Source organism: Antedon bifida, chromosome 6, assembly GCF_963402885.1.
Source record: "Antedon bifida chromosome 6, ecAntBifi1.1, whole genome shotgun sequence".
Taxonomy (NCBI): Eukaryota; Metazoa; Echinodermata; class Crinoidea; order Comatulida; family Antedonidae; genus Antedon; species Antedon bifida.
The window spans coordinates 3,739,838-3,751,981 of record NC_136231.1 but is presented as its reverse complement, the minus strand read 5'-3'; the positions used below and the strand labels follow the sequence as shown (position 1 = coordinate 3,751,981).

Below are 12,144 nucleotides of genomic sequence, written 5' to 3'. Positions count from 1 at the left end.
ATCTTGTCTTTACTCAGAGTTTTTCTCATTGTTGGTTAGGATTTTTGACTTGAGACAACCTGATATGGCTTAGGACATAGTAGAACCTTGCATGATCTACATAGATTGTGTGGTTGATTATTGACCAATAAAACCCCAATGTCCATGTATGTGCTCAATGAATAGTTCCTAGGTTGTCACAAATTGAAAGCTTCCTTCTATTAGTACCACTGGCCTGTCAGAAAATGTGTTTACTAATGTTTTTATGGCAGAATTCTCTTTTTCATCTTCTCAGAAAAGTATAAAGTATTGGCTCAGTTTAACTGTATGTAACTTTTATGTTTTAAGAGCTTTATGAACTGATAAGGTTGCTTTTACTGGCAGCAATAGTTGATTCATAAAGTTCCTTTGCAACCAATTTTAACTCACCTATAGTTATCCAAATTATGCGTTTTTATTTTGTTGTCTATCGGCACACAGAACTACTGTAGGTGCACACACGACTATGCCCGTAGTTAGATGCACTGTGTCTGTAGATTAAAATACATGCACGATCAACCATTACAATAGCCACTTCTATTTAAAATAGCGCTGTAATAAAAAAAAATTAAGAAAATATAAATGCTCAGTAGAAAATATACCAATTGAGGCTTTGGTAATAGTGCTACTGTTTTGATCATGAGAAAAATGTGTACAATTTAAATAAATTGAGTTGATTCTTATTTTAAAAGGGCAATAAACTTAAACATAATGACCGAAATCAAAGTTAATTCTTTCAATAATATTACAGTTGTGAATGAAAAATTATAGATGATGAAGAATGATTACTTAAAAGAAGCATTATTTATGAGACCGCATAAAGTCAAAGAAAATTTCTATGAATATGGCATTGAATGAACTTAGATACAAAGCATATAATGTTAGTGACAGATTTTACTAAATATATCAAATGCATTTATAGATATTATAAGTGAATGATAACATTCAAATGGCCCATTAGTATGTTTTGTAATGACCATTTAACCCAAAAAAATGAATAATTCAAAATAGATAAATCCTTTATGCAGATGATAACCTAAATAGTAAAATTTAAATTACACCGCTCTTATTACACAAATCAAATCGATAATGACAATTTTACTTTGTGTCTGATCAATACAAGTATCATCATGAATGTAAAATTCAATTGAACACATTGCTTTAGTGTACTGTTATGTAATTTACAATGAATTCCAATTGTAAGTTGGTGAATTTGGGAAATTACCTGAGGTGTGCTTATGTATAACCAAGCATAATAAGCCTATTTATCATAGGGGAACTTAATAATTAATAGTGGTTAAATACAGTACACAACAATTTAACAATCATGTCTGACAGTTACCTTGTGTTGTTACCAGTTGCGATTAGTATTAAACAAATATTCAATTTTTCATAAAATTTTAATCATTCATTTTATCATCTTTGACTGACTTTATTTGATAACTTCACATTCATTCATTTGAAAACAAGTAGGATGCCCAGGTTTGGTTAGTAATTCACCTCTAAATTATTTTATATGGATAAGTAATATGAAAATGATAGCCAGATATATTTTAATAATGGTATTTGTATTGTGAATTATGAATTTGAAAATTAATTTGCCAGTAAAAGCAGAACATTTTCATAATATCCTAAACTATTTTACTGCTTTTGTAAAATACAGTGAAAATTACCAAAACTATTGGTGTTGCATATCACCATGCTTTGTTGATTATTTGTTTACACGTTCTCTATTTGTTTAAAACATATTCTATATCTTTATATTTTTCTTTATTATATTAATTATATTATTTGTTATACATTATATTCATTGCCATTAACATATGCACATAAAACTGTCTCATCCATATATAATATCTGTTTTTCTTTGACTTATAATTACCAAATTAATGCTTGTATTGTAAATGTAAAATTTCCGTGTACAATTTCTATTTTGATTATTTCATGTATCTCGGTTTGATTTGGCAGTCTTATTTAGTAATGTTATGCCCCCGGTGATTATTCTGTTAGTTTGTTAATAATTGTACATGACCTGGCCTGTTTTCCGATGCTCAGTTCAGATTTTTAACAACACGGTGAAAGACGAGGCTGAAGATAAAATCGTTGCCAACTTTGTTTTACACCTACAGACTCTCTTGACCAGCATGTTGATCCTAGTCATTTTATTTGAGTGCCTATACTTATCAACATATGGTTGAATCAGTGTCTCGCAAAGTATCACTGTTTGTATTCTAACTAATTTTTACAAATCATGTACAACATGACAGTTAATTGCGCATAGGTTTAAGGGTTAATTGTGTTGATAACACTGTAGGCTATTCATAGAATATATTACATTTAAGTGGGTAATGTTTTAATGTTTAATTCGTTTAGCTTATTTTAGTGAGTTCATAGTTTTTTTTAAATATCATTTTTTTTGTAATGATTATAAAGATGAAGTAGTTCTTTATGTTGGTAAAAAATGTGATTTTTCTAATAATATTACCTAATATTCGCTGATCAAAATTCACACTGGAATAGAAATGACCTTGAATTTTTATTATAAAATGTTTAATGTCATACATTATTATTAAATAGTTTAAACTATTAAAATGATTGAATATTACCCTGGTCTTGTCAAGACTTTCAGGTGATATTTATTTGAAGAAGTCACTTTATGAAAGCTATTGTTATGTTAAATATCGCTTGATTTTCAATATTTTATTTATGAAAAATAATCCTGTGTTATGGTTTTTTTTAGTGAACAATTGTGTAGGGCTCCCAAGGATAAATTTTTATCCAAAAAAGTTATTAATGCCATAAAATAATAATAAATTAAACTCATTCAATATATATCCATATTATATTCATCTCTATCTTTCAGTTGGCTTATGTCATCTCTCATTCATATACTACAAAACATAAAGAATACTCTATCCATACTCATTTAGCTAATTATTCACATAGAAATTTTAGATATAGATGGACAGACAAACATTACCATCCAGGCAGATTTACATATTTTTAGCAAAGAATAAATACACTTTCAATTGTATTTCTATGTTATTTTTCTAGAACACCATTATCAATAAACCACTTTGTTATGATTAAATTTGCTATTGGCATCATGTAAACAGTTATTATTATTATAATAATATTTTTTTCTTTAATTTAGTAACCTGATTTTTTTTTTAGTATTTGAAGGTCAAATAAGATTTTTAAACATAGTAATGATGAAACGAAAAATCAAAATTTAGAACAAATAAAACTAGTTGTATATAAGGTTCCCCAATTTGTAAGAAACATTTCCAAACATTTTAGAATTCATTAGTTTTGTATTATCATGTAGTTCAGCATGTGTTTGACCTGTTCAAATTAATTTCTTCACACAAATGTAAAATAAGGCATAATAACAAAAGAAAATATTTTTACCTTCAAGAAAAAGTATACTAAACATAAAGAAATAATAATGTAATGTGTGCACTATAGCATTATTCTCATCTATCATTCAGTTGGTTTTCCTGAAGAAAAAAAAATGAATAGTTATACTAGAGCAAAACATCTGACCAATTAACTTAGCTCCCTAAGCATATTATCTACTTCATGTTGTGTTGATACTTTATTGCACAAACTCTAGCCATCTCAGCAAAAGGTCCAGTCCTGCAAATTTATTCGCGGTACAATGACAAAACATCTGACCAATTTAACTCTAACTCAGCATGAATAAGTGGTAATTGGAGTCTTTTTTCAAATTTTGATTTAACTTTAAATTAGTGAATATAGTTTATAAGCTTATTATTTTGTATTTATTATAGTTTTGAGTGCAATTCTATGAGTGAAGTGTTATTTTATATTTATTTGAATTTACACCTTAAATCGGGGGATACTGCAAAGGTGCACACTTCAAAATATCAAATACAAAAGAAAAAATGTAACAGAAGTAATGGCAAAAAAAGCAAGATAAACAATACATTATGAAATGCCCTGAAAAAAAAAAATGTTGTGTTGTTTGTTGTTTTTTTTTCTACATTTTTTTTTTAGAATTTGTTGTTGAATATTCCATGTTTTTGTTTGATCATAGAATCTGCTTCCATATCAGACATACATTTACAAGCTAGTTTCTGGTGCTACACTACAGTATGCTACTTTGACATACATTCTATGTTACGGAATCATAATAAAACAAGAAGACTCTCATCATTTCGAAATAAAATAAAACTATCCGAATACATGAGACTGGATCTGCTCAATTTGGTGCAATTTGATTGGATATTAAATACCACAAGATAAATTACAGTATATTAATTGAACGTTTGATTGAAATATTGGAGTACATTTGTAGCCTAGTTTGATACGAATGTTCGTATCTACATACTTTTTAATGCAGAAATTATTTCTTTTGATATAGTATTAATTTTAGATTTGTATGTATTCTTTGATGATTCACATGTATTTCAACATAGATGACCTTTTTATCCTATCAATGTTTTTGAATAATTGTAGGCAACTGAATATTATTTATACTGATATATTATAAAAATACATTTATAGCCATACTACCAACATGGTGGTCTAGCTAGTTACAGCATTTTTACAAACTGTTATGTAAAATCACTTCTTCAAACAAATTAGTACAGTATATAAAATATATCCACATTGCTTTTGAGTATTTAATTTTTAATTTGCTTGCAGTATTTATTATTGCCAATAAAAGTATACATATGCCATATAATATCGATTAAATTCATTTATTTTAGCCTTATTACTGCATGCAACAGATTATTTAGTTCCCAATTAATGAAGCTCAACATATAAACACACTTTATGAATGAATTCCTCTCCTATTATTCTATATTTGCAGGCAATAAATAGACCGTAATTATTTTTAAATCAACTTATTCGATTTATAGTGCATAGTAAGATAATGAAAGTTTATCAGATAACAATGCATATTTATCCCGCTGTTCTAGTTAGATGTCTATTTACAATATGCACAAGTTATATCAGAATCAGATTGTTAATATATATCTAGTCTAGTAGAAGTTCTGTTGTTATTTTCTGTAGTTAGTTATTTACTTATTGGCTCTTCAAAAAGTCTTCAGCTTTGATTGACATAGCTACTGTAAACTTCCTTAATTTAAGAAAATATAATTGTTCAAATTCAACAACATATTATTTACAAAATATCTACATTCATTCTTTATTTGATTTTGTTGTGTTGCCCATTTATATCTCGCATCATGTTTTACCATGTGTGAGTTTTCATCTCAAAACGGATCCTCTAACCATGTTCAGATTCAAAGGACTCGATCGGATTGAATTGGATCCGAATGGTTTCTTTTCTTAAGCTCCATTAAATTGAAGTCAACTCCCTCTCAATGTTCAGTCTCAGTCTTACCATTTCTTAAACGCTATTCATTTTGATAGTTTTCTTTCCTAGTGAGGCAACAATAAAGATGACTTTATAATTTCTCATTATTGTGACAGAAGTCTTCTTTAGGAATACTGTTACAGTACATGTTGAGTTATAAATCGATGTATATCACATATCACTTGGTAATTAATACTTCATAAATTGTCTAATTAGTTTAGTAGCTTTCATCAATCAGAAAAGGAGATGTAAGGGATGTTATGTCTCGGTAATTAATATACTTGTATAATATATATGTATGTTTTTCGTATTTAAATTAGTGCTTTCTCATCAGGATGTTAAACGAAAGGAGACGGCAATGTGTGTCTTGGACTGAATAAAGAGATATTTGATTTGAGTTCCACTTTACATGTAGAACCCCATTTGACATATTCTGGATATATACTATAAACAAAACTGCTGTATTTTTTTTACTTAAGATAATGAAAGAGCAGTTTGTAAATGATAGATCGCTGATTCTAAAGACAAAGATGAATTGATCTGCTAATTACTACTTTACTTTTCTATTATTGAGTATCTGTCCATCAATTAACAAAGCCAGCAGATGCTAATCAATTCTTGATTGATTTATAGGTTCATCTAAAGATTGAATAAATAAATCAGTTGAAATCGATCAGGTATTGATAGATTGATTTATATACCCATCACAAGATTGATTTGTAATTAAGATTAAAAGTTTGTCTAATGTTTCAGCATGATTTCAGACAGATAATGATATGTGTACAATTCTATGATGATATAAAGAGACAGTTACCGGTATATACAATCTGTGGCATATCCTTTTAAATGGTCGTTTACACCTGTTCCGGCACGGTTTCGGTCCGAATCGAACGGCAATGGTTAGTTTTCACAACGCTCCACGCGGCTATATGGCAATCGATATGACGATAATATTCCGTTGGATTTGCCGGCGTCTGACTGGAACTGTGCCGAAACAGGTGTGAAAGACTCTTTAAAAGGGATGCTCACCAATGGTAAATTTGCACTCATCATTTGATTTTGATAAAGGTGTATATTATGAACTATGACATCTAGAAATGATACTCTCAATTAAAATTTTTCCTTTCCATCCTTTTTTATATATATTTTGTCCTTTCAAAATAAATAAAATAAATACAAATAAAAACAATAGGGAGTTTTATGATGCGACCACTCGACCATGCATGCTCATGTGTTTGTGGACTAACAGCTGCGTAGTCAAGTGAAAATGAAAGTCATCCTAGTCAAAATAATAAATCCATACAAAACATAAATGCTTTAGCATGCTAACTATCTCTGGATATGCCACTAATGTATAAGAAAAAATCAATTAAAAATCTTGTAATCGGAGAGAAGTTAGTAAATTATTTGTCAAAAAACATGAAAGTAAAATGTAAAACAGATTGACCTAAATGTATATGCTTTTAATCTATATCTTAATGTGTTTGTTCCATTTCTGTCTTGATTACTTCAGTGCTTGCAACCATTTCATTAATACTGGAAATTTCTTAGATTTGTTTCCAATTATAGATAAATTTGACGAGACTTATTGATTGTCGAGTCGAGTTATTAAAAGTATCTTTTAATTGTTTATTGATTAGGTGAATGCCGTAAAAATTGGATTTTTGCAGTTGGTCATTGATTTGTCAAATGATTGACAGTGGATACAATTACACGATTTATTACCCAAGAAATTGTTAGTAAAACCTGAATGCAAGTAAGTTTTTATCTAATTTTATTTCAGACTTTTTTATGAACACATACTACTATTACTATTGTACTTTTAAGTTTATATTTACATCAATCGGTAAATTGATGAAGTGAAAAAGCCACAAAAAAGTAATCTTGTGAACGGTCAGTCCAGAAGGAGTGGCTTAATTCATAGAAATATGAAACTAGTCAAAGTGTTTGATGGGTATTCATAAAACATACTGTCTGTAATCTCTGCAAATCCTGATTTATAACTTAGAAAACCCGTCTAATATTATTCTCATTTCTCAACAACATTAAACACATGAAACAGGTTGTTTTGTGAGTGGGTGTTTATATAAGTAGGTCTATCATATAACTAAATTTTAATACTTAGCCAGCCTTGTCTAAAACAGTAATGTAAGTTTTATAGCAGTTGTCCCTTAACAAGAACCAAGCTCTTAAAGATTAGGGCCATTGACTTCAAGTTTATTGTTTCACACAATAATAAATAATAATAAATATAATTGTGTGAGGAGGACGCATTAAGCCAAGGCTTTAGGTTTAACTTCTTAACAGTATAATAGTTTCTGGTCCACAAAATATATATATAATATAATATACCAGATTTAATTCAAAATCATAGAGTTGTTAATAACTTAACTATTTCACATTTTCTCTGGCTGAAAAATGTTTAATACTATAACATAATAATGTTATATTTTAGTGTCGTTGTTGTTTATGGAATGGTACAACTGATGACATAGTAACAAGTTAGATTGGATTAATTCATTGTGCGCATTCATGTAAGTTGGGCCATGCTTTTTCCTTGACACTTGGTTTTTAGGTCCACATCAATGCGTTGCTTCATTCATCGCAAATTGAAAGCTCCATAATAAATAAGCGGTCTCTGAGATCAGGATCTGAGTCTCTTCTTGCCCATATATTTCATCCTTCCACTAAGTTTTATGGAAATCGTTCATTTTCTTCGGCATCCGTTTCTCTATGGAATGCGTTGCCTATTGAAATCCATCAGGCAACTTCCACCAGTGTCTTCAAATCTCTTCTCAAAACCCACCTTTTGAATTTTTATTTTTCTAAATTTTTCTGTCTATGTAAAGCGCATTGAGGCTTTCAGCATAATGCGCTATATCAAGTACCAGTTATTATTATTATTAAATGCCAAATTGAAAACAAAATATACGAATGATATCAATGATAGAAGGTCAAGTCTTTTAAGTACAACAACCTTTGTTCAGAATTGTTTCTGTTTCTGTCAGTTATCATTGCAAATTAATGATATTTGATTGAGTTGTTTATCTTTCACTAATATTGTGAATGTTCCTTACTAGAAACATTCCTAATAAATGTTGAACATAAACAAATCAATTGAATTGTTGTATACAAGAGCCCGACAAGAGCTGTAAAGGTTTAAACATTGCAGTGCCTGTAAATAGAGGTTGTCTATCCTTATGTCAGATAACGTTCTCTATCTCATCACACATCACAATCCTTTTCATTATATACAGTACTATATTCCACATTTTATAATATAATTAAATCCAAAGGTAAAGTACCAAGTAGGAGCAATAGCCATTTTATATCAGTATACAGAGATACAGACTTTGTAACAAGCAGAAATCTACATAAAAGAAAGAGCCAAATATAGATGCAATTTAAAATACAGTATTCCTTAGCACGAATTAATGTATAAAATAACCAAGAAAGAAGAAAAGCAGAGGAACCATTTACACCGCTTTGTTCTTCAGCACTTTGAAGCTCCCATCTCAAACCAAAACCCTAATACAAAATATATAACGTGAAACCGATATCATTAGATGTGTTATAAGCTAGATGGGGAACATATATTAAGACAAAATAAGCAAACATCTACAAATACAGCAGTAGACTTATACTTCAGGAACACTAACATGACCAATTTTATTTACCAATACCATTGAAAGCACTAATTTTATCAGATCCAACTATTACACTACCAACAAAATTCAAAACTGCAACAGACCTAAAGAAAGTAAAGGACATAACATCTGACAGAATACTTTGGAGAAACCTCACAGCAGAAACAGAGTAGTCGACGTAGAAAAGTCAGAAGACTATTCGGCGGAATGGTGCTAAGTGTATGTATGTTTTTGTCCAAAAAGTATTGGAAAAACATGTCTCACTTCTCTTTAGAAAATACAGAATACAAAGATATACTAATATCAATATTTGTTATTTTATTGTAGTAAGATAGTAAAATAAGAGAAATATTTATTTAAATCTCTATACAATTTTCTTTTTTAATGGTAATGAGAATAATTAGTGTGTTACTTTAAAATTTAGTTCACAGAAAGCAAGAAAGTATGTTAGAATAGTAACAAGCATTATTTAAAGCTTACGTCAGGGTTGCGAGCTTGGCTGACACTTGCTGCTGGGTATACTTCTCTTAACACCCTCTAAACCGTTTATTCATATTTTTATAACACTGTCATAAAATAAAAGAATTAATGACAGAGATTGTTCTTTGTTTCTTTCATTTCGTTTTAATGGATTATTTTCTTTTATCTATCTTTTACATCGATCATTACTATCGTTGCAATTTCTTTTGATGGTCATCTTATTTTCTTTTATTTTTTGTTAGGGTGATTATCATTTCCGTAATCATCTTATACCTTTCGGCAGGTGATTAAGACGACATTTGCTGAGGGACAAACAAACTTTGAATCGTATGACAGTAGAGGAAATTGGATAAAAATTGATGCGACAACATGAAACAAAACCACTTAATAAAATTGCTATACACGATGACTCTACATAAAGTATGATGTCAACCTTTAACTCTAGTAATTCAAAATTAATATATTTGATTACATTAATAGGTTTATACAGGTAGTCACCTGTGTCTTAAAAGATATACAATTTGTTTTACTTGACAAACATTTTTATAATCTAACCATGCCTTAAATATGCAATCAATAATTGAGGTTCAGGATTCCAACCTGCTTGTACAAGATTATGGGAACAAAAAACATATTTCATACACATTGTTTACAGTAAAACTTTTAACTTGTATAATAACATGTTGTTTTAAAGGTGTTGATTTCTTTAATTAATTAATTTTAGTATGAACAGAGAAGCCACATGTTTAATGTAGTCAGATTCATTTTATACAAACAATTGATAGATATAAATCCAAAAGTGTTTTTCATATTGCAAGTGATTGGGTTAAGATTCTTGTTTCTACCAATTTTAATTTCTTTCTGATTCCAATATTTTTTCATAACAAAAAAGACTTCAAAAAGAGAATGACTGTTTTAATAAACTACATGTATTGTTCTGAAGAAAGTAAACTAACTACAGAGGGCGATATTTCAAATACTATATTGCCAACATATCTCTTTCAACTCAAATATAACTTGTTGACCATTTATCTTCCAAGGTGTTTAATTTAAGATCTGTCGAGTCTAGTGGCGTCCAGTGCTGAATTCCTATGCTATGTAACTGTAGGTCGTCTGGTTGGCGGCTTGTTTTTCTTCTGCAAGAGGGCGCCTGTGAGCCTAATGATAACCTTTTTGTCTTAGCCAAAGTAATCATTTATATTTGACATATTTTTTTTATGATTCCCATTAATGAAAATTATTTTTCATCAGCAGAACCAACGTCAAATTTCAGAATTATATTAATCTTTAGTGCTGACATACAAATTGTATTGGTTTGTTAATATCAACATTGTTTTGTTTTTTTATACCTTAGATTCTTCATTTATTGCACTCTTACATTAATTTAATAAGTATTTACATACATATATATAATGTATATAAATTACATTATATTTCCTTATAATAATGGAATAAACACTATGAATAATATGAATACAAAACAAAAGAAGCCCATCTTTAAAAGAAACAATCAATTGGTTTTTTGCACAGCTGGTGTTCCATACATTCACCTCTTGCTTACCAACCATATCAACCCTTGTGTGCTCAGGTTTGAAAATATTCACTAATTTCCCACCCACCCTCCATAATGTTGATTTTGACATTAACAGCTTCTATAGCTTTTCATTGTTTTATTCATTTTCTCTCCCTCTTTGCTGGGAAGGAAGTTGGTTTCATTTGTTGTTTATGTATTTTTTCTGTATTGGTTTGCTTGCTGGAAATGTGTTTTTGTCTTTATTTAAACATTTATTTTATCGTGTGCCACTGTAGTGGTGATCATTACTATTCCTCTTCTAAACCCCTTTCTTTAGAAAGTGTTGGTGTATGCTATTTATTCAATATGGAGCGTATAGATTGATTGATAGTACTTATTAAAGAGATAATACAGAGACATAAAAACAATTACTATATTATCAATTGATCTAAAAGTAGTAATCATTCAAATGACAAACACTCTTATTTGTTGTTATTTGACAAATGACACAAGATTTACAAGTCATGGATGTTATTTATCAATCATTAATTCTAAGTTTTTGTTTAATCCTACAGGTCAGAAAGGTCTTGCGGTTATGGTCATTGTAGCAACAACAAAAAGCAAAGTTGTCAATGTATGATAAATTGGTTGAATTCGCAAACAAATGTGCTAATGGTGCTTCATTAAACTATAATTGAAATTTATATTAAAATAAGAAGAATACTTGATCAAGGACGTATGTACACTATAAATCCTGTACAAGATTAGAACTGAATTTCCTCAGTTGAAAGACCAATTCAACCATTTGGAAAGACCAATTCAACCATTTCGAAAGAACAATTCAACCATTTGGAAAGACCAATTCAACCACTTGAAAGACCAATTCAACTATTTGGAAAGACCAATTCAATCAGTTGGAAGACCAATTCAACCATTTGGAAAGATCAATTTGGAAAGACCAATTCAACCAGTTGAAAGAATAATTCAACCATTTGGAAAGACCAATTTAACAATTTGGATAGACCAATTCAACCATTTGGAAAGACCAATTCAATCATTTGGAAAGACCAATTCAACTAGTTGAAAGACCAATTAAACCATTTGGAAAGAATTCAACCAGTTAAAAAGACCAATTC

General features: G+C 29.4%; 2 protein-coding genes across 3 annotated transcripts in view; one reads left to right on the top strand and one right to left on the bottom strand.

The window, feature by feature from the left end:
- The window catches only part of LOC144844730 (uncharacterized), a 29,549-nt gene extending 17,626 nt beyond the window's left edge, over nt 1-11,923 (top strand). The window contains exon 8 of one of the 2 annotated variants that reach the window (XM_078701768.1): nt 11,584-11,923. In XM_078701768.1, coding sequence (XP_078557894.1) covers nt 11,584-11,648 — 65 coding nt within the window. In that variant the 3' untranslated portion in view covers nt 11,649-11,923. Of the gene's footprint in view, nt 1-7,008; nt 7,065-11,583 lie in introns of those variants that run through there. The other variant, XM_078701769.1, reaches the window with a different exon arrangement.
- LOC144844737 (intraflagellar transport protein 25 homolog) overlaps nt 1-12,144 on the bottom strand; it is a 128,460-nt gene that overhangs the window by 35,298 nt on the left and 81,018 nt on the right. The gene's annotated exons all lie outside the window — the stretch shown is intronic.